The 26,617-nt window shown below is 38.5% G+C and overlaps 2 protein-coding genes across 6 annotated transcripts in view; both read left to right on the forward strand.

Moving 5' to 3' along the window:
• Positions 1-5,249, forward strand: part of LOC124289918 (protein DENND6A-like) — a 49,007-nt gene extending 43,758 nt beyond the window's left edge. Inside the window, exons 19-22 of one of the 2 annotated variants that reach the window (XM_046726589.1) lie at positions 23-125; positions 738-812; positions 1,673-3,479; positions 3,773-5,249. In XM_046726589.1, the coding sequence (XP_046582545.1) occupies positions 23-125; positions 738-812; positions 1,673-1,792 (298 nt within the window). In that variant the 3' untranslated portion in view covers positions 1,793-3,479; positions 3,773-5,249. Of the gene's footprint in view, positions 1-22; positions 126-737; positions 813-1,672; positions 3,515-3,772 lie in introns of those variants that run through there. The other variant, XM_046726590.1, reaches the window with a different exon arrangement.
• Positions 5,250-13,229: 7,980 nt separating this feature from the next.
• LOC124289922 lies at positions 13,230-25,455 on the forward strand. Of its 4 annotated transcripts, none has more exons than XR_006901788.1 (3): positions 13,230-13,357; positions 15,143-15,201; positions 17,667-17,796. XR_006901788.1 is itself a non-coding variant. In XM_046726593.1 (3 exons), exons 1-3 carry the CDS (start codon positions 13,339-13,341, stop codon positions 15,666-15,668), a joined length of 306 nt encoding a protein of 101 aa, XP_046582549.1. In that variant the 5' UTR covers positions 13,230-13,338; the 3' UTR covers positions 15,669-15,674. The 4 variants fall into 4 exon arrangements, 1 of the variants encoding a protein (XP_046582549.1); XM_046726593.1 differs by lacking the exon at positions 17,667-17,796 and adding an exon at positions 15,441-15,674; XR_006901787.1 differs by lacking the exons at positions 15,143-15,201; positions 17,667-17,796 and adding an exon at positions 25,320-25,455.
• Positions 25,456-26,617: the final 1,162 nt, after the last annotated feature.

The raw sequence follows: 26,617 nt of genomic DNA on the forward strand, positions 1-26,617 counted from the left end.
CTCATGTCGTGTTCCATTACAGGCGTTACTTCCGATCACCCAACTTCGAGGGCTGGTATTTTGAGAGGCAGCAAGAGGTCAACAAGAAGCTACAGATTCTCCACATGGATGTGCTGTGTAGTGCGGTCAGTATTGCCCTATAATGGGTTCCACAAGAGTAGTTGGTCTCACACCTGCTTCACTTCATGGATCCCTCCCACATAAAAGGGGCATGGTTAAAACATTTACTCGTCACGCCAAAGACCCGGGTTTGATTCCCCAAATGGGTACAGTGTGTGAAGCCCATTTCTGGTATCCCTCCCTGACTTTGCTGAAATATTGCCAAAAACGGTTAAAACTAAACTCACTCATTCACTCACTCACCCACATTAAGCTGTGATATAAATGGAACACTGTTTAAAGTTGTATTGAACCTCACTTAATATTATCTTGCTATATAGTGTATTATAACTGATGTCCTGTTCAGAAGCACCACATAACAAACATCTGCTAATTGTTATATTTACCACTGAAGAATTATAATATATATTACTTGGCTGCAGTAGCTAGCAGCAGTATCAGTCAGAAAAAGAAGGCTAACTTTTTCTCTTATCCTATCATGACTACATCTCTACATTAGTTTAATTTTGACATCTCACCCAAAGTTTTGAGAGAAATTGGTAAATCAGGTTTATGATCTGTGAGCGAGTGTAGCACCTCATATTCCCTGTGTTTGATGTCTCCATGTGTGTGTACAGAACCTGGTGGACTGGGTCGCTGACAAGGAGGAAGTGGAGGTGGTGGATCTCATACTCCGGCTCCGAGAAAAGATGGTAGGTGTCAATGGCATAGAAAACATGATTGATTAATACATTAAGCTTCTGGCAAAACCACGACTATGTGTATGATGGTGACTGAACAAAGACCATGACCAACACAAATGTGAGAACTGAAATCTGTGCCCAGTGGATGGAGATGATCTTGGGATGCAAGGCCATTTGTGCCTATATGAAAAAAAACACAAAATCGGGCATTTCTGCAAACCTCTCTCCCTTACAGTGGGGTAGCCTAGTGGTTAAAGCGTTCTCTTGTCACGCCAAAGACCAAGGTTTGATTCCTCTTTCTGGTGTCCCCTGCCGTGATATTGCTGTAAATTTTGCTAAAAGTGGCATAAAACTAAATTCACTCACTCACTCTTACTAAGTGTACACACTGTAAATACCCGTGAAGATCAGGGTTAGAATGAGCCTTCAGTAACCCATGCTTGTCGTAAGAGGCTGACTAAGGGGATCGGGTGGTCAGGCTCTCTGGCTTGGTTGACACATGTCATCGGTTCCCAATTGCACAGATCGGTGCTCATGCTTTTGATCACTGGATTGTCTGGTCCAGACTCGATTATTTACAGACCGCCGCCATATAGCTGGAATATTGCTGAGTGCTGTGTAAAACTAAACTCACTCACTCATACATTGTACATGGCTGAAATGTTCAAATTTCTCCTAATTACACACAAAGAAATTTCTTTGGTGTTTTTCAGGACATTTTGTCATGGATTTGTGCTTGTTCATATGCTTGTTCTCAGTTTTGCAATTTAAAATTGTTTCTGTATTACAGAACTGTGTTTACATTGTTTTGTCATCCACAGTCTGTCAATCTTTCACAGTAACTGAACCTTTCTATTTTTCCCTTGTAGAAATTTGCTGGAAACAATCAGCTAATTGTGGCAAAGGACAGTATACAGAAGCTCCAATCTCATCTAGACTCCATCATCACTTCTCTCCCAGAAGATCTGCAGGTTGTTCTCAAGACATGACCTTCACCTTCATAGTAGGACAAGGTCATAATGGGTGTGCCATGCAGGCTACGTCGACCTCTATGAGGTCAGAGTTCACCTCTAGGCATCGCGGTGCAGACGCCAAACCTCAGCTATGGGTGTGTGACATGTGACATCTGTGTGACAACTACTGATGCCTGAATGAAAAACAACACAACGCCTGCAATGATTTCAGCGCCAAAACACCATCAAACCAACAGAAAGAAGGTTGTGTCCAAGAGTGCTACTCATTAGCTGGGACTTTATATCATTCCCAGAGTCAGAATCATTTCCATTTTGCCTTCATTGTTTGTGCCTCTGTCACGTTAGGTCACAGGTAGTCTAGCCTAATGACATGAGGTGGATCAGAGTCTTATCAATGTTCATAGGTCAAACAGTATACTGACTAGTACAACTAGTATGCATGACTTGGAACATAGAATTGCTCCTTATAATTAAAATGGTCAACTCTACACATGGCAGTGAAAAAAACAAGCATAATGACCAAGATGAAGTTTGTACCCAAAGAAGTGATAGATGAATGTGCAATACAGTTTTTCCAGTGAGCATTTCTCAGTGTCAGAATCAGTAGCTAGGGGAACAGCTTCTGGACTGCTGGACAAACCAAATAAGGAGTTACTCTCAGAGTTGGCATAATCCAGTGCAATCAGGAATCTATTCAACTGCAACGAGGGGCATAGTGGAGGAGTACCGGTACCTCCTTATTCAAGGAGTTTAAGAAATTTGGTTTGTCATAATTAAGTTTTGCGATTTTAACTCATGTGAAATGATAATTGGTTTTAGTTTGAAACCCAGGATTTTATTCAACGAAGATGATGACAAAAACATTGAAAGGGAAGATAATTGTTGTTGTTTTTAATTTTTAACCACTGTTTTATAAACTATTGATATTCTTAGAAAACAAGAAATTAATGAATCTTTATGAAAGATATTGTAACAAAATAATAGTTTGAATGAAATATTTTCACATCTGACGTGTTAAACACAAATATATTTTGAATTTTAAATATCACTTTCAGAATTTATCAGGGTTTTTAAAGGGTATTTATTCATCTGTCACAATAAAATCAGGGTCAATGTTTACAGAAACAAAATATTCAGGATCTGAAGTTATCTAATTGATTCAGGTGTTTTTAATTGAATGATTAAGGGAAAACTTCCTCAGAGGACATGACAATAAATATCATCATGTCATCGTGATCATGGTCTCATTCTCATTGTTAAGTGTGAGTGATTTATAATCTGATACACTGGTTCTAGTATTACATTCAAGTTTTCCATGTGATGTGAAGTGTACATTAATATCATTATATTTTATGTATTTAGTACTTACATGGTGGAGTCGTCTCAGATTGTTATATTTAAACGTTTTTTCATGTTTGGGTGCTCTGCAATCTCTCATGTCCCAATCAAACAGATTTGCAAAGAGCAGATTTTGTAACAGTTATCTCCCTTCACTTGCCAGGAATTGCTTGGTTTAAATCCCACTTGTAAAATTGTAAAGCCTGGTTTCTAGTGTCTATTTCCATTCATTTTTCTGTTAGAATTGAAATGAAACCCATTGTGTATGGCAGTCCAGGTTATATATATTTTCAGTTTGTTATGTTGTGAAAATGTTTGATATCAAGAGACCTAAAGACAGTTCTCTGAACCTTGAGGTTTACTGGTGCTTGAGAGGCTAACAGGTGCTTGAAAGAGAATGATTATCAGCTACTTGAAGGCTAACAGGTGTTTGAAAGAGGCTAATTTGATGGATGCCTGTAAGGCTAACAGGTGCTTGAAAGAGCGTAATTATCAGCTACCTGAAGGCTAACAGGTGCAAAGCTTATTTAAAAGATGCCTGTAAGGCTAACAGTTGTGTAATTATCAAACAGGTGTTTGAAAGCTAATTTAATGGATGCCTGTAAGGCTAACAGGTGCTTGAAAGAGCGTAATTATCAGCTACCTGAAGGCTAACAGGTGCTTGAAAGAGTGTAATTATCAGCTACTTGAAGGCTAACAGGTGCTTGAAAGAGTAATTACAGCTACTTGAAGGCTAACAGGTGCTTGAAAGAGTGTAATTATCAGCTACTTGAAGGCTAACAGGTGCTTGTGAGGCTTAATGGAGGCTAAGACACTAACAGGGCCAACAGATGCTTGAAAGGCTAACAGGTGCTTGAGAGATTACAGAGCACTATTTTCTCCACATCTTTGTGCTCTGGAGTTATCATGGTTACATCACACATCCCCGCACAACTTAATTCTTCTCCATCAGTCAGGAATCTCACTGGATAGTTTGCAGATATTCTTGAAGAAGCCTACTGTTTTGTTTCCAACAATGATTTTGAATTTTCATGGACTTAAATGAATTGCAGCATCAGCTTTGTATTTGTACAACCAGTGCATTTGGTGTGTGCGGTTCATTTGTTTGAGATACATGGACAGCTTAGAGGCACTTCAAACTGCAGTCACCATTTTGTTAATAAACCTTTGTAATATTGACCCATCCCATTCAAACTGAAGTTGAGCTATGTTCATTTCTTTATTTGATCATGACTATCTGTTTTGTGTGGATTCATCAACTTACACGGAGAGCAAAATTCTAAAATGAGTCTTTAGGGCAAGAGCAATGTTTGCTGTTCTTTCATGGATGAGCCTTTTTTGTATTTAAAAAATTACAAAGTTACTTATTAACATATTGTGTTAGGTTGTAAGTACTGGAATGCTTGTTTTGAACAGCTTCAGTATTTACACTGAACCCCAAATGTTAGGAATATATTTTACGTAACTTTATGAAATCATCCTTTTTCCAAAAATGGTCCCCAAAATAGTCATGATCCTTACTTAACTTGTTCAGTACATTTATCAGATACCTAAATCAACTCGGACAAAAGTTTGGCTTTGCCCCTAGATTTTGACATATCTGTTGATCAGTTGACTGTGTGAAGGTAGAAATTCTGTTGTCCTACCCAGGATGTGATGTTTTCCAATGTCAAATCAACCCAAAACAGCTTTGTAATTAACTGAGGATCCTCACCATTCTGTTGATCTGTGATCTTCCTCTGGTGTGCTGTGACGGAAATTGTTGTACATTGTTCTATGAATCAGCATTGTTAGAGTGTGTGACATTGTCTCCTTCCCGGGAAGATTTTCAGGAAAGAAAATTTGCTGTCGTCGATAAGTTGGTATGTAATGTAAATGTAATCTCAAATGAACGGATATTTGATAGAAGGTGCTATGTTGAAAAGTTTCGTCAGGCTAAAAGTTTCATAACAAAAATAAAGACATTTTCATTATGATTGAGATGATGGCATTATAAGATGAGATTAGAAACTGACTAGAGTGCCTATTGCCGTACATACTGTGAGCTCTTTAAGTTTGTATTAGTGAATGAAACTCAAATTTGGAAACTATGGTTGATCAGAGATTGAAACTTTTCAAAAAGAGGCTTAATAATTAAATCAAATTTTCCCTCTTATGACAAAATGCTTGTTCATGAAAAATGTTTTCCTGACCTTTCCAAATCACCAAATGTTTCCGGGAAAAAATTATTTTCAGCTGACAGAGCATTCATTCATTAATAAAACTTATTGTTGATTTAATACTTTTGAGAAAACAGTCATGTTATTCTCCACCATTACTGGCTGAAACTGTTCCCTTCCTCATTTAATCAGATCTTTAATGATGCTACCTTTGCACGTGAAGATCTGAACACCTCTCTATAAGAGGTCATGCCTGATGAACTTTCGAAGCAGCCAATCAGGATCGATTTTAATTGTCTTAACAAATTAAAGAAGCCTTCAAACCAGCATGTCAGATGTGTGTCTTGAAACTAATCAACATGTTCTGAAGAAAGATGCCATTTCATCATATTGCTGTGAAAGCTTGTATAGACTTCCGACAGTAGTAGCACTAGTATATAATGCCCTTGAGGATCAGGGTTCTGTTGCACAGAGTGATCAAAATACTACAACAATCGTATCTCCTATAATTTAAAGTGAAATATTGACAGCTGAAGCTGTGATCATTTTGCGAGACAGATCCCTGGGTGCCTTTTTGCAAAAAACCTTAGCGCTACGATTGTCGTAAGTCTGTGTTAAGTATGCGAGTTACGATCACCTAAGGGCGAAGATTGTTTTATAAAATGGCAGCCAAATCCTCAAAAGCATCATTATCATGAAACCAAGGTAGGATTTGCTATTCTGACATTTAAATGAGCACATAATTTGATATTTATTTGACTGAACACGAAATTTGCTAATGTGACACTGACATTAGCCTCCATTGTACAGTTGTCACATATCGCAAGAGGTAGAGGCAATATGCACTTCAGTCATCTGGACAAGGAAACATTCATCTTGAATATTTATTGTTCTCATGTGCAATTTTCAGTATTTTATCATCTTTGTCATTTTATCACCATTGTTCTTCGTTATGTCTATAATGAGTGCTTGTTTACCGTGTGAGTGTGTGATTGGAACATTTAGAGAAGTTTTTCTTCTTCTGAATGTTTTTAGGGTTTTATTTATAAGTTTTTAATTCATGGCTATGAAAACAGTGAGAGCCTTTAGGTGACGCTTAGTATTCACTAGATGCTCGTGAAATATTTTTGTAAATAAATTAAGAAATAATGTTGATCAACTGCAAAGACCAGATTAATTGTTTTTCTTTTGCATCTCTGATTATAGGCTGTAGAACTTTTTTTTTTCTATGAATATTTGTCAGCAATAGTTTGATGGATTTAGCAATGTGTTGTTACCATGGTAACTGTCACACTCACATTTCTGGTTTTTGTATGAATCAAGTATTCAAAATAATGAATGAACAATTTCGTCTCATTAGTTTTAATAACATAATTAAAGCATTTAGACAGTTTAAAAAATCATTGAATTTGTGAGTAAATAATGTTGTCAGGGAATATTATACATGATTTCCTGTACCCTCTATTGCGAGGGAGCTATATCAAAACAGGGAACAGGCTTTTTCTCCTTGTTTCAAAATTTAAATGAGGAATCTTTGGTCTGATTTCATCAACTAATCATAACCAATATGAGTGTTGTACAGTTACCAATATGTGTTTCCTAGCAATGCCATTATTTGGAACCCATATATAATCTGTCATCCATCACTTCATAACATACACCCCAGAACTATGGCCAAAAAGAGGTGCATTACGTTGACTCTAACCGATTTTAAGTCCTTTAAAACAATAGAAGACAAATTTGAAGTCATGAGCGACAACATTTGTTATTAAGTTATTATTTTGTGATGAAAAATTCTTGGCACTGATTTCTTCTTTTAACAGAAGTGTTTGGATACAGTACAAAAGAATTTGAATTTTTAAAATCTTTTTTAGTCACAAGAGTAAATAGAATAATGAAGTAGTATTTCAAGTTGATTGCCTTTAGTAGTGATGTTTGGTTGCCAAACTGCCTGTATTGTACACACACTCAAGTGCATATATTGTGTCACGAAGTTTTACTTCTCAGCTTTAAGTATTTTTGTGATATATATTTTTTATACAAATGTGTTTTGACAATGTGCTTGCTCTCCCGAGCCAATCATGTTTATAATCATTCTTAGCATAAAGTTAAAGTGTAAATTTGTTACAGTTTTCAAGAGCTAGAGATTTTCTATCTAAATGAAAATCATGAATAAAAGTTGTTCCAGGACCAATTTCACATTGAAAAATTAATCTTTTTAGAAATATTAAACTATTAAACTCACCTTTATCATTTGACATGAAAATAGATTTGATGATATAATGCCACAATCCATCATTATACCTTGTCAAAGTTAAAATTTTGAAATTTCACTAAATTTTTACATTTTTTGTAAGGACATAAATTATGGCTGAACAAGGAAATGCATTTAGAAATTTGTCATTATTGCAGGTCTGCAAGCATTCAGTCAGTAGGTTGCAATACATGTTAAGTCGTGTTGTTTGTCAGCAGTTGGTCCTCGCCAAAGCCTTGATCACGGTCCTTACTTGTATCAGTGGGTTGTCCTTGTCCCATTATCTTCAGTGAGTGTAGTAGACCTCAATGCTTTCACTTCTTGTTTCACTAATGTATTTGGGTCAGTGGGGTAGCCCAGTGGTCAAAGTGTTTGCCCATCATGCCAAAAACCTAGGTTTGATTCCCCACATGGGTACAATACGTGAAACCCATTTCTGGTGTCCCCAGCCGTGATATTGCTGGAATATTGATAAAAGAGGTGTAAAACTAATCTCACTCACTCACTAATGTTTTACTCGCATTCTTACGAATCAGCTCCACAGTCAGCTGCGAGTCCTTTGGGTGTGAGGGAATCCTATGGTTCTTGGTTTGTTGGACTATATTTATATTGGTGGGTTGGTTAATCCAGTGTTGTATATGTCTGAAACCAGCATCAGGCTTATGTGCCCAGATATCAAGTATTGTTCAAAGCAGTGAGAAAGTAAATGCCCTCACTCATGCTGCTCACAGTTGTGATGTTTCTGTAGGAGCAAGTGACATTGGGCATTAATATCCAAGATGACCTCAGACTGAAGTGTGACAAAGTAGTGGTCAACTGCAGTTTGTATTTTCTACAGAAACTGTGGCAACCTTGATCCCTTTTGGTAAATTTTACCTGATGGTGTTTGAACGTTTGTCAGGACAAACCCCTTGTTTTTGGTTTCAAAGTGGTCAATATCTAAGACCTGAATCTCTTGTAACTTTCCCCTTCAAGTCTATAACAGAAGTACTGTACACAGCAGCATGAAACCAAACTCACTCACTCACTCCCGGCAGTAAATTTTCTTGATTTTCTTGACTATTAATATTTCAGAGCAGGTTCTGAAGGGAAACTAATGTTGCAAGTTCATCATGGCTATATCTAAGTTGAAACCCTAATTACGATTCATTTTGCAATATTTGACTGACTAACTGTGGGATGGGGAGTGTGTCTTGCATTTTGTGTCTTGTATTGATGCAGACAAAGCATTGTGTTTGATATAGTTGCATGAAAACTCACAGTGTATTGTTTCACCCCTAATCATATTCAAGGGCAGATAACTGTGATCATGTATCATCAAGTGAGGCTCGATGACACAACCATAGCACAACTTGCAGTCCCAGTTAACACACATCATATTGTTGACAATGAAGAAATGTCTAATACAGACTTGAATCCTTGGCATTTGATGCAACACCTCTAGTAGTGTCACACCTTAAGGTCTTGGGTGCCATTCCACGAAGGGATCCTAGCGCAGTCGATGCCTGACTTCAGTTTAGTCTTATGACAATCTGCCACTAAGATCACTTTGTGAAAGGGCATTCAGATGTTTATACACTTGGCTCAAATACTTAATAGGTGGGTAGGAGTCTGTAGTTTATTAGATTTTGATAGTTTAGCATAAAAGACACATCCTCGGGTAAGTTACGCACAGGGTAACAGGGTGATACAGGTCAGGAGTTTTACAAGAACATAGTTTTAGTTTACAGGGTGACGAGGGCCTTGTCCAAGCCATAAGCACATGCACAAGCACATATTTTCAATTGAACTTTGTATTGCAAAGAATTTTCATATTTTTCTATAAAAAGGTGACATGTCGTTGTTGTTTTCAGTCAGATAGTTGTCATAGAGGAACATCGTGAGTTCAAACCTACCGGTATATTGTTTGAGAAGTATCAGTCATGACATTTTCAGACATTTGTACTGAAATTTGTTTTTAGCAAATTGCATGACTATTCATAAAGGTCTTAGCATTCTTGTTCTGTTGTCTAGGAAATGTATTTTCCAAAGTACTCTTCACTAAAGTCCTGGAGAGAAATGTCTTATTCTCAGGAGGGGTAGCCTAGTGGTTAAAGTGTTAACTCGTAACACCTAAACCCCAGGTTCAGATCCCTGCATTGTTAAAATATGTGGAGTCCATTTCTGGCGTCACTCGTCCTGGTATTGCTGGAAGGAGGCTTAAACCAGCATAATACCATACTCACTCAGCCACTCAGAAAAATAGGGTGCTGTAGATCCAAAATATGTGTATGTCTTGAACTGCTGGCAAAAAAAAGTATCCTGTCAACAGAATCCCTATCTGTCTTAGAATGTTATTAAATTGTTGATCAGAAATTGTATACAAAGTTGCAGTCATCAGGGACCTGGGCCCTGTGCTTTGAGTGACCTCAGGGCTAAGTTGTCTTAACCCTATGTCAAAGTATGGGATCTGGATCTTCTTGGCTGTAAGATCACAGTGTGGAACAAGGCCCAGGACCACAAAGTGACTGCAAAGCTTGACAGTTCTTGATAAGGTGTAAGTGACAAGGTGCAACAATTAGTTAGTAACGTAATAGGCAGTGATGAAAACACCTAATTTTTAGGACCAGTTGGATTGTCATGGTTTTGAAACCTGACAGTCAACATCATTTTTTAGTGTTATATGAATAAACAGTTTGCCTGAAGCCTTTTGCTTGTAGCATACTCTAGAAACTCTCGCTTTGGCAATCATGTTGGTCATAATAGAGAGACATATTCATGTGGAATATGAGCTGCTCTCCATCGATAATATTTATGTCATGTGTTGGTATATTTTAACTTAAGGAGTGAATGAACTGTGAGAATGGTTTCAATATGAAAATAAACATTTTAAGATAGTATCTTTGTTTTTGTTTATTTGTGATATTTTGGTGTTTGTGTTAATATTATCTTCACAAACAACACTTGGATGTTTGTATCAATATCATCTTTACAATCAACACCTGTGTGTTTGTATGACACATGTCATCGTATCCCAGTTGCAAAGATTAATGCTCATGCTGTTGATCACTGGATTGTCTGGTCCAGACTGGATTATTTACAGACTCACAGAGTATAGCTGGATTATTGCTCAGTGCGGTGTTAAACAACAAACCAACCTATTAGTTTGCAAACCATCACCTTGGAAGTTTGTATTACTATACTCACGAAAAAGGACCACTTTCGACTTTGTATTTCAAATTATATATACGGACAACAAAGAGCATTAAATTTTGTAATTATCTACATTTACTATGATGTCATACCTGCGTCAAAGTGAGCAGTCTTATGTCAATGTAGGACTAAGCCTACCACACTGATCATCTATGTCAGGAGACCTGAGTTGTATGCAGAGTACGAAATACCCACTTACCCAATGGCCCAATGGCCCGTGGCTTGTAAAAATCCAGTCGGACCAGACTAGTGAATTTTCATGGGGTAATTTTGTAAATATATCACTCTCTCCGATTTGTTAAGTTATAATACACTTTTAAATCATGCAAAATTGTTGCCTGATATAAATGTTCATCATATTTGTAGTTTAATGATGAAACTCGGGCCTACATTCAAATTTCGGGCTAGTGAATTATTTTGAGGGCAAGTAACTTTCAGGCATAGCTAGCGAGACTGGCCACCAAATTTTGGAAACTATTTCGCACACTGATTGGGGATAACCAGTCCCGTCATTGTATTGGAAGAAGGTCGTACTTTGAGACTCTCATTCTTATCCACATTGGTAAACGTTCGTTACTTTTAAACTACATACGCAGATGGTATACATAGGTACATAGAACTATTGGGATCTAGTCAAATGGGCCGAAGGACAAAAGGGCCGAGAAGTGCCTAGTGAAATGGGCCGATGGAAACGTCAAATGGGCCGTGGTGAAAGTCAAATGGGCCCTGAAAAAAAGTCAAAAGGGCCTTATTCTTAGTCATATGGGCCGAACCAAAAAAGAGTATCACAAATGTTTTTTCATTTTAAACAACAGAAGTTGTTATCCATAACATTTGTTTTGTTCATTTCCAAATTCATATGTACGATTTACACCGAGTTGCTTTCGTGAACTGTACAACGCAGTAAAGACATATTTGTTACCCTGCCTGATCTTTGATCAATATGTGTATGAATTTTGTACTATCACAGGAACAGAACAGTTAATATAAACGCCTATATAATAATTATGAATTAACAATTCCGGCACCCACACCGTCTGTAAAATTATTATTATAGGATATTTATAAAGCGCACATATCCACGCACTGGTGCATGCTCAAGGCGCTGGTATTTTTTCCCTCGATCATTGGATGTCAATCTCAACGGCACATCGCATTATCAATCTCAACTCCCTGGGGAGTATACAACTCTTGCAGCCACTAGGCGCACCGAGTTATTGTGGCTTTCTCATCCTAACGAGGTACCCATTCACAGCTGGGTGGACTGGGACACATAGTCACAGTACTTTGTCCATGTTCACTGCACGTTGCTGTACCCGCAACTAGGTGTTTGCACGTATTCATGTGGCCACCATCTGGTCAAATACCAACAGTTACTCAAATACTCCAACAGTTTGTTGTTTAAAGCAGCAATCAGCAACGTACGGCGGTCTGTAAAGACTCGAATCTGGACAATCAAGTGATTGACATCTGACTATACAAGCACTGGTTGCTGAAGACAAATTCAAAGGTTAACTGTACTGTTGAAATAGCTTCATATTTGTACAAATCTTCCTGAATAAACATGATTGTTAGAAAACTATACTCTTGGAAAAAAGACCCAAACTAATCACGTTTAAAATTACCCTAATTCTCACAAAGTGAGGGACTAAAGCACTCATGTAGTGACGGCTTTGTCTGTTGTTTGAAAGTGGAAAAAAACACAGTAGCAATTCCTCTCAAGGAAAGTTAGGAAACAAAAGGCACAACAAATATTTCAGAATAGTGAAAAAAAACAGTTGTCTGGTTAAAACAAAGCCGACACTGTTTGTGAGCCATTTGTGGGTTCTGTTCCGGAAACAGACTCGACCTACATCTGAATGAAGTCTAGCTACTTTGCCTTCGAAAAACAAAATCGAAAACTTTAATATGATAAAAGGCAAAGATACTACTCCCGCACTTTCCCCCCGCCATTTTATTTATTTTTTGTTTGCCCACACTACAGAGACAGCATAAGGACTCACCATAAACTCTCAGGATCGTGCCTGCTTTTACTTCGGGAGGGTTTAGGATTTTGCCTACCATATTCACTGTAAACAAATCTGACAGCGAGCTGATTTCTTCACTTTTTACATTAAGGATCATTTTAGGATGTTTTAAAGTTTCAGTGTATTTAACGTAGAGGAGACATAAGTGACTGTGTCGATTTGATTCGCTGTGTTTTACTTTCAGTGGTGACTGTGATTTTGAAGCTGAGTCGTCTCTTTTGTCTTGTCTGGCATGAAAACATTCTTCAACTCGATCACATTAAACTTCGCAACAAGAGGTATGAAACACAAAATATCTGGGATCCTTCAAGATGTAATTTTATTGACAAATGCCTTTGCCTCTTATTTACATGACTTGCGTTAAGCCGCAAGAAAACAAGTTTTGCGAATAGCTGCAAAAATATTTGCTTCTGGGTATGTCAGTCGTTAACGTCACGTGATGTTATGACGATCTCGTGAGATTTATGACGTCGCTATGACGACAACTTCACTATTGGTACCGCCATTTTGTCGTTATCAAGTTTTGCTGTCATATTGCTGAATTTCTCATCTGTTTGCCTCACAGTTCGCCCGACGCCAGTTGTAATCACCATGAGTTCATACAGCCAAGGTATTTCGTTATTTCTACAATAGTTATGGTTGCGCTTGTGTGTTCCTTTATGACTTATTTACCTTATTCAGCCTAAAGTAGCAAAATGAAGACACTTCCAGAACTAATACGCCGGCTAAGCTGATCATTTGTCGTTTTTCACATTAATTGAGCGTTAAGTGGTTCATGCTAGTCGAATCAGGGTGTAAGACTGATTGTGTGTCTGGATATGAATGTCAAAAATATATATAGGATTCACTGAAAATAACTTCACAGCGGCAGGTCAACAACACAAGAAGCGATTCGTTTGTCAGCCGAAGATGTGGAGGACATTGCCCTTACTACACAGTTACTTTACTGCACCCTTTTTAAAATCTGGAAATATTCTGAATCACACCGGACAAAGTTAGGGTTCCACCCCGATTCCACGTCACAATTATGTAACGTGTAAGCTGTTTATGGACATTGCTGGAGTTCCAGTTGTGCTAAACAAGCTGATTAAATCTACCCCTTTTCCACATTCTGTTTCCTACAGTTGTTGTGGAAAATTGTTTTTTTGAGTATCCAGAGCATGATTGAAATTAGAGAATCCTTTACAATACACTGCAGTAAAATTAACTTACATGGTTCAAAGTGCGAGGTATAGATAAGCTGCGAATCTGCGTAAATTACGCAAATATTTATGTGAAAACTCAATTCCTGTTAATTCTATTGCGTACAAGTACGCTTGTAGTTATGTAAATACTCAATAAATGTGATCTTACATGCGTACACACAAAAATGTTAAATCGTAGCTTGGTACCAGTGGATAGATAAAATAACTGAAGTATATTGAGAGGTTCCCTTTCAGGACATGAACTTGACAACTTGCAGTCTTTCTTATCGTTTCCCATATTACAGATCAAATGTAAATTAAAACACTAAATTTAAATTTTATTATATTTTTTAAAATTAATGGAAAATGTCAAAATACCCAGTTGAGTTTGAGTGAGATGAGTACAATTTATTTGGTTACTCAAAGGAAAATTAGGAAACCAAATTGTGATGAAAACAAGGAAGTACATAACTCAATGACCCAAAAAGTTATCTGTAGCTCTGTCAAAGTTGTAACTGGCTTGTTCAACAGGAGTCTAATGCCAATTCTCTTTCCTTCAGTAACAATCATAAATTGTTTTCAAAATATGCAATTTAGGCACTTAATTGGTGATCATATAGGTTCCATTCTATTTTGAATTTATAAGCTGACTGAAAAAGATGTGAAACTGTTTAGTGTTAAGTATTAACAAATGCTTGTTTATCTAGTGTCAAGCTTTAATGATACTATAACGTTTCTTTGAAACTCCATTCATTAATGTGACATTAACTTTAGTTTCAGCAAACGTATCTTTTCACCATCCTTTCATAAATCAAGGAAGGTTTTGGGTACCATAAACCTATCATTCACCCAGACATGCCTGGTTATATTCCCGAAAACGTTGATAAATAACATGGGTCAGATTTATACAACCTTTTGTGTGTGGATTGAAGTAAAATGCATCGCTCAATGAATACCAGCAGTGATGCATTTGGCAGTGATAACCAAACATTTGATTCCTGAAAACTGTTTCAATTAATATTGCCAAATACTTATAAGGGGAATAACTTAAATTAATGACATATGAAGGAAAATGCTACTATTAAAATGATACCCATTTTACTGAATGTTGTTGTTTACTCATGAAGCCATTTGTTGGTGACGTTTTGATTCAGCAGGATCCAGTTGATCCTGTTGTATGGTTATGTAACTCTCATTCCATCTTTCCACAGCTCTTGACCTCGTCATCAGGTTCCCTTTGAACTTTGACATCTGGGCCCCTCCTCGCCAAGTGGGTGTCTTTAGGGAATCAGTTATTTTATAGAATTATTGTAATCCTGAAATTGTGTGTCTTGTATTTTGTGTATCAACTTTATATGTTACTAACATAACTCTCACCAATAATTTAAACACTGATATACATGTACAGTAATAACAATATATGTTAAAGACTGACATACTTCAGATCTCCTCTTGTTCCACTTCCACCTTCTGTCACTCTGTACATGTCCTTCTCTCCCTCCCTCTCAGCGTCCTACTGGGAGATACATGACCATCCTTGAGCCCCTGTCTGAGCTGCCCGTCCCTCCCACCTCCCTCCCTGCCCCTCTCTCTACCCCTGTCCTCCGTGATGCCCCTCACTTCGTCGATATCAACCTCGATGATGACGACACCCCGACCCAGTCCCCAGTTCGAGTCTTCCTGTCACGTGTGTCTGGATTCTTGAGGAGAGTGTTCCGTGTCAAGATGGACGCTTAGAGTGACATCTTGCTAACTCTTTGATTCTTGAGGAGAGTGTTCCCTGTCAAGATGGACGCTTAGAGTGACATCTTGCTAACTTTTAGATTCTTGAGGAGAGTGTTTGTTCCCTGTCAAGATGGACGCTTAGAGTGACATCTTGCTAACTCTTTGATTCTTGAAGAGAGTGTTCCCTGTCAAGATGGACGCTTAGAGTGACATCTTGCTAACTTTTAGATTCTTGAGGAGAGTGTTTGTTCCCTGTCAAGATGGACGCTTAGAGTGACATCTTGCTAACTCTTTGATTCTTGAGGAGAGTGTTTGTTCCCTGTCAAGATGGACGCTTAGAGTGACATCTTGCTAACTTTTAGATTCTTGAGGAGAGTGTTTGTTCCGTGTCAAGATGGACGCTTAGAGTGACATCTTGCTAACTCTTTGATTCTTGAGGAGAGTGTTTGTTCCCTGTCAAGATGGACGCTTAGAGTGACATCTTGCTAACTTTTAGATTCTTGAGGAGAGTGTTCCGTGTCAAGATGGACGCTTAGAGTGACATCTGATAACCTCTTATACATTGTGTCATATAATTATTCATTATACTCAGTGACTGTATCATAGATACAAAATGTTTGGTGACTTTTATTTTGCAATTTGGGACCTTTCGGACGTTTCATACTTTTCGGACCTTTTGGACTATGGTTTTGGATATTTCAGAAACAAGTGTTACACGTTTAAACACGTGTATTTTATTCTCACACATTTTGGCTTTTTTTGACAAGATTTAACCTTAGTTTTAACTTCTACTGATATTAATTATTAAATTAATCTTGATTTTCTAGCCATTTGTTGTTTCTTTCAATTTGCAGCACACATCTTCAGTTTATTTTCAGACATCTTGAGCATGTGCAGAAAAACAAATTATGTTTATCATCGTCTACAGTTCATTTACACTAGCCCCAAACAGCGATATGTGGATTCTAACTCTTTTGACAATGATAGGGAACAAAGCCTACTCGCATGCAGTACTCAGAGAGTCTTTATCTTTAACACAGACTTAAAATTGTTGTCACGAATACTACATTTGTGTTTATAGAGCCAGGAGCCAGTACTCAGTTTCCCTACTCCATATCAGTTAATTCAGTTTTGAAGTTATGTGACCCCAATTCAATTTCAGATTACTTCTAAGTAAGTACTGGTGAACATGATTTTGTTGAATGCGTATAGAAAGCACAAGCATTATTTGTAGACCATCCCAAGAAAACCTCCAATTCATGGCATATGACATAATTAAAATTAGAGATCCCTTTACAATGAGTGAGTCTAACGCCCTTTGAACACTGTAACAGCTTATCCCACTGTGTCCAAATGGGGAACGTCCTGAACGATGTAAGTTGTCGACTTCACCATTTCGGTGGAGCCAGCGAGCACAGTATGGTCCATGTACCTAGAACACAAATTATACAACTATACAACCATTAGACGTGTGTATTCTCTCCATGGTATTAGCACCAAATCACTTCCCTTGAATATGCATATGTTAGGGTTATGGTCCATGCAACTAGAACACAAACCTTTGCACTACCTGTAATGTTCTACAGCCACATTCCAGTTGTCTCACAGCTGCCAGTAGATAATCGACTCTGAACCAGAGACACCAACGTTTGACAACATCAGCAGGGACCCATGACCTCAAAGCAAGCTTCCAAGTTTCTTTTAGTTTCCAAGTGGGTTTTGTCCCTTTCATTTGCGTGACTTGAGACCAGTTTTATCAAGCCTCCAAACATCATATACGCCATCTCAAATTACTTTCAATTACGATAGTCACACTCATGCAGCACATAACTGATGTATCCATTCTATCTACATCACCATAGTCCTGTCTTGTAGGGTTCAGTTAATAAAGTCACAGTGGCATGGGTCCATTTGTAATGTTTACGTCTTGAGTCACAGAGATTTTATAAACACATACTTATGACATAGGCATAGTCATTTGCTTTTGATGTTTTCCACTTCAATCCACAGGTAGAAGACAGGCAGCTATCCTCTGGCTACAGATCACCGAGTCGTCAAAAAGAATCTCTCCAGCAAATGTGTATGGGGCCTGTTATAAACATGTAACAGTGAAATATTGTAATAAAATTATTATGTGAAAGCTTAACTTGTATGTGTTTCTGTACAGCTCAGTTCCAAACACATGGACTTATAACGCAAAAAGCTGCATCAAGGTGTCTACTGTCAGGGGCTTGTAACGCAAAGAAACAATATATACCTTGATGCTAGTTTTTTTGCTTTATAAACCCTATGGTTCAAATTACTTTGGTGTTATATTTTTACTTGTATGAGTGAGTGAGTGAGTGAGTGGATTGGATCTAAGCCACTTTCGACCCGCTTTAGTGCGTTCGTAACTTGACATTGTGTGGGAGTAATGCAATTTATGACACTGGCGTTTAAGGCTGACAAAGCGAAACTCACTCAAGGCGATGAGTGATTGGTGGAAAGTGAAGGTGAAGTTGTTTGGTTTTATTTCACCAACAGTAATAAGCTTCATCCTAATTTGAAGCGCTCACACTGGAAACCTCTAAATATCTAAATAACAAAGGACATCATTTCACCTGATTTATATACAAGGTTTCGAGAAACATAATAATGAGATATGCTCCTAAACAGTAAAGGACATCAGTTCGGCTGGTGGCTGATGTGTAGACAATATTATCAATAATGCTGAACAGCTTTTGACTGATGCTCCAGTGATCCTATAGCTTCATTTGCTTGCATTGGAAAGGCAAACGATAAAAACATGTTTTAATGTACATGTTCATGTTCTCCCTGACGTTGTACACAGTTTTCACAACGCTACCTACCCCAGTACATCACGTACATGCAAGCACCGAGAATAAAATACAAATAGAAAGAGGCAACGATGTGGTTGGTTGGTTGTTGTTAAACGCCGCACTCAGCAACATTCCAGCTATATCTCGACAGTCTGTAAATAATCGTGTCTGGACCGGACAATCCAGTGATCAACAGCATGAGCATTGATCTACGCATTGGGATACGATGACATGTGTCAACCAAGTCAGCGAGCCTGACCACCCGATCCCGTTAGTCGCCTCTGACGACAAGCATGGGTTACTGAAGACCAATTCTAACCCGGTTCTTCATGAATGTATGTATAAGTGAGTGATTTGGATGTAAACCGCTTTCGACCGGCTTGAGTGTTAGCGTTAGTAATCATTGTGTGAAAGTGATAAACTGATGCAGTAATTGACACGGGTATGGTACTGATACCCCGGGATAACTCAAGCCAAATCTGGGATTTCGACACCAGGAAGGTTCACTGACACATCAGAACGTGTTGTATCCTTGGTTGGTGTCTTGAACACCAGTGGAAGGAAGGTGCTCAACAATCGTTTCGATCCCTTCATCATGCTTTATACCCTGACCAGTTCAGAAATTGGCAGATAAATGAGACAGAAGGGTCATGTGATGGCTCTCGAAACGAAACTCTAGTGGCTAATATGGCCAGTATACAGTCATAGAAATAAATTTCACCTGCTCTCACAAGATTGAATATAGAGGCGTTCCTGAACTAGAAAACGCACATGCGCACAAATTCTAACCCAATATATATTTCTACTGAACATACAGTTTTCGCAGAAATCATTGACAAAATCTTTGTTTCCTAATACTAATTAATAGATTTTTGAAATAGGTGTTACATTATTGTAGTAAGGTACTCACTATGGGAGGCAACGCTTGTAGGCTTAAAATGAACCTTACTACATCAAGAGTTATCTCCCCTGATGTAACAGACGGTTTCCTTTGACATGGCAGATTTGACAGCAGAAGAGATAAGAAAGCTGGTTCAAGATGATTTTGAAAGGTGTGTGACTAATGCAAAAGAGTTACCTGGTAGACATAACATCCCTCTGTCTACAATACACAGAACTTTGAAGAATATTCAGTCAGGATTTGGGAGTGATCACAAGACAGGGAAGTCCAGGGAAGTTCAGTATACTATATGGATTGCCGGCGACTTGGTCAGATTGTGAGTAGGAGAACACTGAAAAGCGTTGAGAATATCAGAAATGAGATGATTAATAGGGGAAGTCCTCGGGTATGTAATGAAACCCTTGGACAAGAATTACAAAGACTTAACTGGGTGAAAAAAAACGCGGAATTCACTCACCAATCATGAAAGATACACAATAAGAAAGACTTGACATCTTAAATGATCACCTTCTTCCAACTGTATGAAGATAGTTGGAATTTCCAGCATGATAACGACCCAAAACACACTGCGGGCTACACAAAAACAGTGGTTGTCGGACGAAAATGTTCAAGTTTTAGACTGGTCCAGCTACAGCCCAGATCTTAACCCTCTTAAGAATGTGTGGGGACTAATAAAGGACAGAATAAACCAAAAAGGACTTAGAAATACAGAGGATATAAAGAAAGAAATGGTCGAATATTGGGATACGCTGTCACACGATTTCCAACAAACTTTGTTCGATAGTGTACCTCGGCTGGAGGCTCGAGGCAGACACAATATGGCGATCAATTGACCAACAACCAAAGTGGGAAAAGAGGGAAATAACATAGAATGAAAATACGAGAAAATAGACAGAGTAATCGTTTTGGGGTGGCTCGGTGATGGTGTGGGTGGGATCACTGTGACTGTCACAACACCATGACATGTTAATACACGGACGTGTCACTGCGCAGTATCACCGTGACCAAATGCGGGGAAAGTCGCGTGGTGCCATTTGCGCGCTGACGTCGTTTGTGTTTCATGATGACAAACTCACAGGTCTCGCATTTTGCTGAGTACCTCCAACAAGTTAACAAGGCCACCTCAAAAAGATGGTTAGCACAAGGTCCAGACTTCTCAAATCGTTGGGCCAAGCACGTGGTTTTAGTGAGTGAGTTTTGTTTTTCGCCGCTTTAAGATCAGCGCCTGTATAATAATTCGTTCAGTACATTTGTTACGTCAGGCACCTGAAGGGCCTATAGAATCTAATAAGTTAGTCAAACAGATTGCATTTCACCCCGCTCTCCCCGAATATCCAGCTCTATGACGGCGGTCTGAAAATGATTGAATCGAAAGAGAAATCCAGCTATTGACAAAATGAGCATCGAGTCAAACAACCTGGTTATCGGATTCCGTGAGTCATCCTTCTACGACAAAGCGAGGAACAAAATATATTAAAATGTTTCACAAAATATTCTACCCTCAGTAATTATTTCTTCAAAGGTAGCACAAAAACCTGAAAAATAATATTTCCAGAAATGTTTAAGTACAGAGTGATGTTACACAGAGCGAGTTTAGTGGTGATGTCATCATAACTCCCATACCACACACTGACTGAAGTCGTAGCGCCGCTTTTAGCAATATTCCAGCAATATCATCGGAAGGACACCAGAAATGAGCTTCACACATTGTACCCATGTGGGGAATCGAACCCTGACCTTTGGCGTGACGAGCCAACGTTTTAACCACAAGGCTACCCAACTACCCATTAAGCTGTACAATAACAGCCAGGTTAGCAGTAGCCTGGTATTATCACTGTTTTGCGAAACATTTATGAGTTATGTTCTAAGTCATTTAATTAAATTTCAATCAAGTCCAGTTATTCTGTCTGAGATATAATCGAATAATCGTGATTGCATTAATTTTGCTTCGGGAGACGCCTTGAAACGTTTTGAACCAAGTCGCCTCACCTTGACTTAGCATGTTATATAAGGGTGGAGTGTTTTAACTAACAACAGACTGAAGTGACTGTTTCGAATTGAGTTGCTGTGGTACAAACATGTTTATAGAATCATAATTATTTGCAGCTAGACATTGATGCTGCGTCGTCTGTTTGTTTGTTACATGTCTGGCATGAAGATTCTATAGATGTACAAACCATGATCAGCCACTTTTAACCTCGCTTCAACAGAAAACATGACTGGGATTCTGACTTGCGAAGAGCACGAAGAAAACCAGTCTTAGGGTTAACGTCACGCGAGGCTATGACGATCTCGCGAGATTTATGACGTCGCTATGACGACAGTTTCACTATTGATACCGCCATTTTGTCGCTATCTGATATTGCCGTCATACTGCCAGTTTTCTTCACCGTTTGCTTCACAGTTCGCTCATCTCCAGAAACAATCACCATGACTTCGTACACCCAAGGTATTTTGCTATTTCTATTATAGTTTTTGTTGCACTTTTACTTTCTTTCATGACTTAATCACTTCATTCAGCCTGAGGTAGGGAAACCCTGCCTAATGTCGTCAAAGATTGAACATTTGTCCATTGCTAACACCTTGCTCACATTTATTGAGGCCTTTCATCTACCGGTATTCGGTTTGTTAAAATTAACTGTAACAAAACAACGGAATTTCATGAGTATATTTTAGATTGCATATATCACCTCAACTGTATGAAAATAATAGAAACTTGCCACTTGCCAATCATGTCAGTGTCTAAGGCTGATGATGTTTTCAGATGTGAGTGGTCCAATGGTCGATGATAACCTTCTGACTGATTTGTGACTAAATAATCAAATCAGTGCAGCAGTTCAAAATAATACACACACGCACGCACGCACACACGCACGCACACACACACAGACGGAGTCGTTTGTCGGCCAAAGATGTGGCAATCACAGCCTTCATGGTACAGTAACCATACTAGTCCCTTTTTAAATTCCATTAGAACCCATTTTCAAATATTCGGAACCAAAATGGACAAACAATAGGGTCCACTCAAATAGTCTGGTATAATATTGGCCACAATTGCATACTAAAAATGCAATCTATGCACACAATTAGGTGTTTACTGCACATTACCGAACTAGAATTAAGCCACTACCATACTAATTCTGTTTATCACAGTTGTAATGATAGATTGTTTCCAGAATAAACACACAATGTTGGTGATTGGTTAGGTTTACAGAACCAAAACAAGCTAACACTTGGTTTAATCTAGCGGACAAATTGGTTGCCATCCCTATACCATTTCTGTTTCTCTTGTTGAGAATGTCATCATATTATGCAGACCTGGGAATTTCCACCTCACAACGGATGTCCGCTCAAGCCACCAGGATCTGGACAGTGGTCACTGTCCTGATGCTCTTACGAGTGCTTTGCAAAGCTTTTACGAGTGCTTTACTAATTTGCACATGCTTCAACAAATCTTATTTTGAGATTGTGTTTTATGTAAGCGCTTGTTATCTAAAACTTCCAGAGGGGTAATGTACGTTTTTTTCCAAGCATTAACCCCAAGACTGACCACTTGTAGGTTAAGAAGGTTTGGGGTTTAATTAAGGCTTTTTTTTTATTAAGTCTTGATACAATCAACTCCAGTTTGGCGTATGGTTAATATACAACTCTCATTCCTTTTTCCCCGACAGCTCTTGACCTCGTGATCAGGTTCCCTTTGAACTTTGACATCTGGGCCCCTCCTCGACAAGTGGGTGTCTTAGGGAATCAGTTATTGTATAGAATTATTGTGAAACCTGAAATTGTGTATCTTGTATTTCATGAGTGAATGGAGTTAACCATTTTATCAGTTATAAACATAACTCAATATAATTATATATAATTCTTACCAATAATTTGAAATCTAAATATACATGTGCAGTAATAAAAAAACTAACATTCTTCCAACATCATTTGTCAATCTAATTTGAACTCTGTCCTCTTTCTCTCTTCCACCTTCTGTCACTCTGTACATGTCCTTTCTCTCCTCCCTCTCAGCGTCCTACTGGGAGATACATGACCATCCTTGAGCCCCCTGTCTGAGCTGCCCGTCCCTCCCACCTCTCTCCCTGCCCCTCTCTCTACCCCCTGTCCTCCGTGATGCCCCTCACTTCGTCGATATCAACCTCGATGATGACGACACCCCGACCCAGTCCCCAGTTCGAGTCTTCCTGTCACGTGTGTCTGGATTCTTGAGGAGAGTGTTCCGTGTCAAGATGGACGCTTAGAGTGACATCTTGCTAACTACGCGTGTTTGTGTAAAGATGGACTTAGAGTGACATCTTGCTTCCAATTAGATTCTGTGTTTTGTGTCAAGATGGACGCTTAGAGTGACATCTTGTATTCTTGGGAAGCATGTTCTGTGAAGATTTAGAGTGACATTGAGGGATTCTTGAGTGTTCCGTGTCAAGATTAGAGGACATCTTAGAGTGACATCTGATCAACCTCTTAGAGTGACATCTTGCTAACATTGTGTCATATGGATTATTCATTACACTCAGTGACTGTATCATAGATACAAAATGTTTGGTGACTTTTGGTATTTTTTGCAATTTGGGACCTTTCGGACGTTTCATACTTTTCGGACCTTTTGGACTATGGTTTTGGATATTTCACAAAAACAAGTGTTACATGTTTAAACACGTGTATTTTATTCTCACACATTTTGGCTTTTTGACAAGATTTAACCTTAGTTTTAACTTCTACTGATATTAATTAACAATTAAATTAATCTTGATTTTCTAGCCATTTGTTGTTTCTTTTCAATTTGCAGCACACATCTTCAGTTTATTTTCAGACATCTTGAGCATGTGCAGAAAAACAAATTATGTTTATCATCGTCTACAGTTCATTTACACTAGCCCCAACAGCGATATGTGGATTCTAACTCTTTTGACAATGATAGGGAACAAAGCCTACTCGCATGCAGTACTCAGAGAGTCTTCATCTTTAACACAGACTTAAAATTGTTGTCACGAATACTACATTTGTGTTTATAGAGCCAGGAGCCAGTACTCAGTTTCCCTACTCCATATCAGTTAATTCAGTTTTGAAGTTCTGTGACCCCAATTCAATTTCAGATTACTTCTAAGTAAGTACCGGTGAATGTGATTTTGTTGAATGCGTATAGAAAGGACAAGCATTATTTGTAGACCATCCCAAGAAAACCTATTCATGGCATATGACATAATTAAAATTAGAGAATCCTTTACAATGAGTGAGTCTAACGCCCTTTGAACACTGTAACAGCTTATCCCACTGTGTCCAAATGGGAACGTCCTGAACGATGTAAGTTGTCGACTTCACCATTTCAGTGGAGCCAGCGAGCACAGTATGGTCCATGTACCTAGAACACAAATTATACAACTATACAACCATTAGACGTGTGTATTCTCTCCATGGTATTAGCACCAAATCACTTCCCTTGAATATGCATATGTTAGGGTTATGGTCCATGCAACTAGAACACAAACCTATGCACTACCTGTAATGTTCTACAGCCACATTCCAGTTGTCTCACAGCTGCCAGTAGATAATCGACTCTGAACCAGAGACACCAACGTTTGACAACATCAGCAGGGACCCATGACGTCAAAGCAAGCTTCCAAGTTTCTTTTAGTTTCCAAGTGGGTTTTGTCCCTTTCATTTGCGTGACTTGAGACCAGTTTTATCAAGCCTCCAAACATCATATACTAGTACGCCATCTCAAATTACTTTCAATTACGATAGTCACACTCATGCAGCACATAACTGACGTATCCATTCTATCTACATCATGATAGTCCTGTCTTGTAGGGTTCAGTTAATAAAGTCACAGTGGCATGGGTCCATTTGTAATGTTTACGTCTTGAGTGACAGAGATTTTATAAACACATATTTATGACATAGTCATTTGCTTTTGATGTCTTCCACTTCTCTCCACAGGTAGAAGACAGGCAGCTATCCTCTCGCTACAGATCACCGAGTAGCCGTCGTCAAAAAGAATCTCTCCAGCAAATGTGTATGGGGCCTGTTATAAACATGTAACAGTGAAATATTGTAATAAAATTATTATGTGAAAGCTTAACTTGTATGTGTTTCTGTACAGCTCAGTTCCAAACACATGGACTTGTAACGCAAAAAGCTGCATCAAGGTGTCTACTGTCAGGGGCTTGTAACGCAAAGCAGCAATATATACCTTGATGCTAGTTTTTTTGCTTTATAAACCCTATGGTTCAAATTACTTTAGTGTTATATTTTTACTTGTATGAGTGAGTGAGTGAATGGATTGGATCTAAGCCACTTTCGACCCGCTTTAGTGCGTTCGTAACTTAACATTGTGTGGGAGTAATGCAATTTATGACACTGGCGTTTAAGGCTGACAAAGCGAAACTCACTCAAGGCGATGAGTGATTGGTGGAAAGTGGAGGTGAAGTTGTTTGGTTTTATTTCACCAACAGTAATAAGCTTCATCCTAATTTGAAGCTCTCACACTGGAAACCTCGAAATATCTAAATAACAAAGGACATCATTTCACCTGATTTATATACAAGGTCTCGAGAAACATAATGAGATATGCTCCTAAACAGTAAAGGACATCAGTTCAGCTGGTGGCTGATGTGTAGACAATATTATCAATAATGCTGAACAGCTTTTGACTGATGCTCCAGTAATCCTATAGCTTCATTTGCTTGCATTGGAAAGGCAAACGATGAAAACATGTTTTTAATGTACATGTTCATGTTCTCCCTGACGTGGTACACAGTTTATACAACGCTACATACCCAAGTACATCACATACATGCAAGCACCGAGAATAAAATACAAACAGAAAGAGCAAATGACGTGTTTGGTTGGTTGTTGTTTAGCATCGCACTCAGCAATATTCCAGCTATATCTCGACAGTCTGTAATACTCGAGTTTAGACCAGACAATCCAGTGATCAACAGCATGAGCATTGATCTACGCATTGGGTTACGATGACATGTGTCAACAAAGTCAGCGAGCCTGACCACCCGATCCCGTTAGTCGCCACTTACGACAAGCATGGGTTGCTGAAGATCAATTCTAACCCAGTTCTTCATGTATGTATGTATTAGTGAGTGATTTGGATGTAAACCGCTTTCGACCGGCTTGAGTGTTAGCGTTAGTCATCACTGTGTGAAAGTGCTAAACTGATGCAGTAATTGACACGGGTATGGTACTGATACCCCGGGATGACTCAAGCCAAATCTGGGATTTCG

The sequence above is a fragment of the Haliotis rubra genome, unplaced genomic scaffold (assembly GCF_003918875.1).
Source record: "Haliotis rubra isolate DU_JTF1 unplaced genomic scaffold, ASM391887v1 Scf451, whole genome shotgun sequence".
In the NCBI taxonomy this organism is placed as follows: Eukaryota; Metazoa; Mollusca; class Gastropoda; order Lepetellida; family Haliotidae; genus Haliotis; species Haliotis rubra.